Source organism: Canis lupus, chromosome 14 (assembly GCF_048164855.1).
Source record: "Canis lupus baileyi chromosome 14, mCanLup2.hap1, whole genome shotgun sequence".
Taxonomy (NCBI): Eukaryota; Metazoa; Chordata; class Mammalia; order Carnivora; family Canidae; genus Canis; species Canis lupus.
Window position 1 is genome coordinate 56,426,437 of NC_132851.1, and position 3,948 is coordinate 56,430,384.

Consider the following 3,948-nt stretch of genomic DNA (forward strand, 5'->3'; position numbering starts at 1 on the left):
CTTTATGGACCCTTGACCAACCAACCAAGTCATACACCACTATCTAGGAATTTGTGTACATTGTTCCTTTGGCAAAGGATAAGGTTCTCTTGTACAATGGATTTCTGTTCCTAATAATTATTTGTGGGATTCACAAGACTCAAATTAAGGTTGCAGCTCTGGTCACATAATTCCATCATAGTTCAGGGTCTAATGCTTGTTTTCCACTACAGTGCAGTGGCATTCCAGGAGCTGCTTTTTGAGTGGTGAATATTTGCCTACTGTAAAAGGTATGACATTGTTCCAAAATACTTTAAGTCTGGACATAAACTATCCTATTAGTATTCTCCATAATATGTTCTTATCCACAAAGGACACCTACAGCACCATTAAGATACAGAGTAGTTCTATTTATATTATAGCCTGAGTGCTTTGAAGAGTCATCAGATATAATGGCTCACACTAAAGTTGACAGCCTTCTGAGTTGCCTGGTAAATGAGTCAGAGTGGCATTCTAAAGTATTTGGTATGTACTGTATCCAAAATCTGAATAGGCCAACCAAAATCTGTGCCATTTTCCTAAAAGTTAAAAATGCAAGATATAATAAACTGTCCTTTATCTTGGAAAGAATATCTCAGAGTGATCCAGACCACTAGTCTTGTAGGCTTTACAGCCTTTTTAGGGTTTATCTTCTAACAAAATAGAAGAAAAAAATCTTCTAACAAAATAGAAGATTTTGGGTCATAAAGTCATAAAGCAAATTTTAAAAATTAAAATTTTTAAGATTTTGGGTCCTGGGTCATAAAGCAAATTTTAAAAATTAAAATAAGTACAATCATTCAGGGTATGATTTCTATGATCTTAATAGAATCAAATTAGAAATAAATAAAAAGAGTACAATAAGAAAATCACCAAACATATGAAAATTAAGCAAAACAGTTATAAATAACCCATAGACCCAAGAAATTGTCTCATAATAATAAATATATAGAAAAAAGAAAAATACAACTATCAAAATCCATGAGACACAATAAAAGCAATGAGGAAAGAGAAATTTACAGCATTAAATATTTACAGTCAAAAAGAGGAATGAATTCAAATCAATATCTAAAGACCCACTTCAAAAAACTAAAAAGAAAAAAAGGAACTCACAGCAATTGAAAATAAATAATAAAGAGCAGAAATCAAGGAAATTCAATTAGGAAAACAATAGAGAAAATTAGTGACATAAAAAACGGATTCTTTGAAAAAATATTAAAATTAATTAACCTCTAGCTAGACTGGTAAAAATAAAAAGACAAGACACAAATCACCATTATCAGGAATAAAAATAGGGATTTCACTTCAGATCCTGAAGCCATTAAAAGGGTAATAAGGAAGTACCATGAGCAATCTTATGCTTATAAAATCAACAACTTAGAAAAAATAGATACATTCCTTGAAAATCACAAACTACCTGTGGTGGACAGAATAACCCACTTTACTAATACATGTACCTTCTAATTCTTGATGTGTGTAAATGCCTCATTTTATATAACAAAAGGAAATTTGGAGATGTGGTTAATTGAAGGATCTTGAGGTGGAAGATTATCCTGAATCATCCTAAATGACACAGTGAATCAAAGAGTCCCTATAAGAGGGAGGCAGTGGGCAGTGGGCGCCTAGGTGGCTTGGTTGGTTAAGCATCTGACTTCAGCTCAGGTCATGATCTCTGGGTCATAGGATATAGGCCCTTCACAGGATCCCTGTTCTGCAAGGAGTCTGCTTTTCCCTCTCCCTGTACCCCTCCTCCTTATTGTGCTCTCTCTTTCTTTCTCTTTCAACGAATGAAGAAAAAAAAAAAAAAGAAGTAAGCATGAGTGTCAGATTCAGAAAAGGTAATGTGAAGAAGCCGAGGTTGTAGAGAGATTTGAAGATGCTATATTGATGGCATCAAAGAAAGAGGAAAGGACTTAATATTAGCCAAGGAATGCAGGAAACCTCTAGAAGCTGGAGAAGACAAGGAAAAAAAAAAAAGATCTCCTGTAGAGTATTCAGAAAGAATGTAGTCCTGATAATATTTTGATATTATGCCTTCTGGCCTCCAAAACTATAAAGCTAGCAAATTTGTGGGTTTTTTTTTTAAGTCACTAAGCTTGTGATAATTTGTTACAATCACAACAGGAAGCTAATAAACTGCCAAAACTAAATTAAGATAAAATAGAAAATCTGAACAGACTTATAACCATTAAGAAAATGGAATAAATAATTAAAAAGCTCTCAACAGCTCTTCTCGGAGTCGGTTTCGGGCTCCGAGTCTGGTGGCGAGGGGCCCCCGCCCCCGTTCCCCCCTCCCCCCGCCCTCCGAGGTGGCACCTGCGCAGGAGTCCTCCTTTTCCAGAGTTCCAGAATGGAGACTGAAGGGTACCTAGAGACACAAAGAAGTAAAGAAGTCCAGAATGATAAAATAGGCTCACCTTCAAATGAGATGATGGCTGAGGAGCCAGAAGCTGTCCTAATATCGGCTCCCCAGGTCCAGGCTCCACCAGAGCACCTCGATGCAGACTCCGTTGAAGACGTGGAGACCATGCCACGAAGGAATCCTCCCAATGCGGCAGCCTCTAGGCAGAGGTTCCGGAGATTCCGCTATGAGGACGCAGCTGGGCCCAGGGATGTCCTCAGACATCTCCAGGAGCTTGCCGGACAGTGGCTGAGACCCGATATTCACACAAAGGAGCAGATTGTGGAGATGCTGGTGCAGGAGCAGTTCCAGGCCGTCCTGCCTGAGGAGCTCAGAGCTCGGGCCCAGAGATGTCAGCCTGGGGTCAGAATCACTGGCTAAGTCCTGCCACTGGGTTCTTGCTCAGCCTACATGTGAGAAGTAGGCAAATGTTCTCTTTGTTGCAAGATCCAAGGACAGTCATGGGGGAAATGTGAACCTCGGTTTTTTTGAGCTTGCCTTTGACTAGTTGTAATAAGAATCCATCAAAACCCAGTCTGGACCTCTCTGGCTGAGGCAGCTCTAATTCCTGGGACTGAGCTCTAGAAAGAGCTTCTGTTAGGACAATCAGCCTGTTGCTTGTTTTTGCTCTGCTGAATGCCTCCTTTTTTGCACTTTCTGACATGCTTTAATATATTGTTATGTATCCAAAGCAGTAATTGCTTCAACTTTCAGAATTCTTGACTCTTGCTGTGGTGGCATGAATGGCAGCTTCTGTAACCCCACCAGTAACTCACTTGAGATGTCCTTGAAATATTAAAGTTTGGTCCTCAAAAAAAAAAAAAAATAAAAAATAAAAAAAAGCTCTCAACAAGTCTGCATGTCCAGATGATTTCACTGGAGAATTTTACCACATATTTAAGGAAGAATATTGTATATTCTTTTCTAAAAAATATATTTACAAACTGTTTTATCAGGCTAATAGTATTCTGATATGAAATCAAAGATAATACCAAAACAAAGCAAAACAAGAAGGGAGGAAGGACTAGAGGAAGGAAGGAAGGAAGGAAGGAAGGAAGGAAGGAAGGAAGGAAGAAAGAAAGAAAGAAAGAAAGAAAGAAAGAAAGAAAGAAAGGAAGAAAGGAGAAAGAAAGTAGAAAGAAGAAAGAAAGAAAGAAAGGAAGAAAGAAAGAAAGAAAGAAAAAGAAAGAAAGGAAGAAAGAAAGGAAGGAAGAAAGGAAAAAGAAAGTAGAAAGAAGAAAGAAAGAAAGAAAGAAAGAAAGAAAGAAAGAAAGAAAGAAAGAAGAAAGAAAGAAAGAAAGAAAGAAAGAGTAACAACTGACTATGGGTCAATATTTCTCCTAAACTTGTATACAAAAATCCTCAACCAAATATTAACATATTGATTCCAACAATATAAAAACTGTGGTAAAAAAAAAAAAAAAAAAACTGTTGTATGCTATTCTCATGTGGAAGATATGTGAGGCTGATTCAACATCAAAAGTTAATTAACATAGGGGTCCCTGGGTGGCTCAGTTGGTTAAGCATCT

The 3,948-nt window shown here is 37.4% G+C and overlaps 1 protein-coding gene across 1 annotated transcript; it reads left to right on the plus strand.

Moving 5' to 3' along the window:
- Positions 1-2,247: 2,247 nt before the first annotated feature.
- On the plus strand, positions 2,248-3,111 carry LOC140604138 (SCAN domain-containing protein 1-like). Its single transcript, XM_072775214.1, has one exon. It carries the CDS (start codon positions 2,369-2,371, stop codon positions 2,798-2,800), a length of 432 nt encoding a protein of 143 aa, XP_072631315.1. The 5' UTR covers positions 2,248-2,368; the 3' UTR covers positions 2,801-3,111.
- Positions 3,112-3,948: the final 837 nt, after the last annotated feature.

Excerpts from the sequence above, each read along its gene's own strand:
- LOC140604138 (XM_072775214.1), top strand. The coding sequence starts at position 2,369 with ATGGAGACTGAAGGGTACCTAGAGACACAAAGAAGTAAAGAAGTCCAG.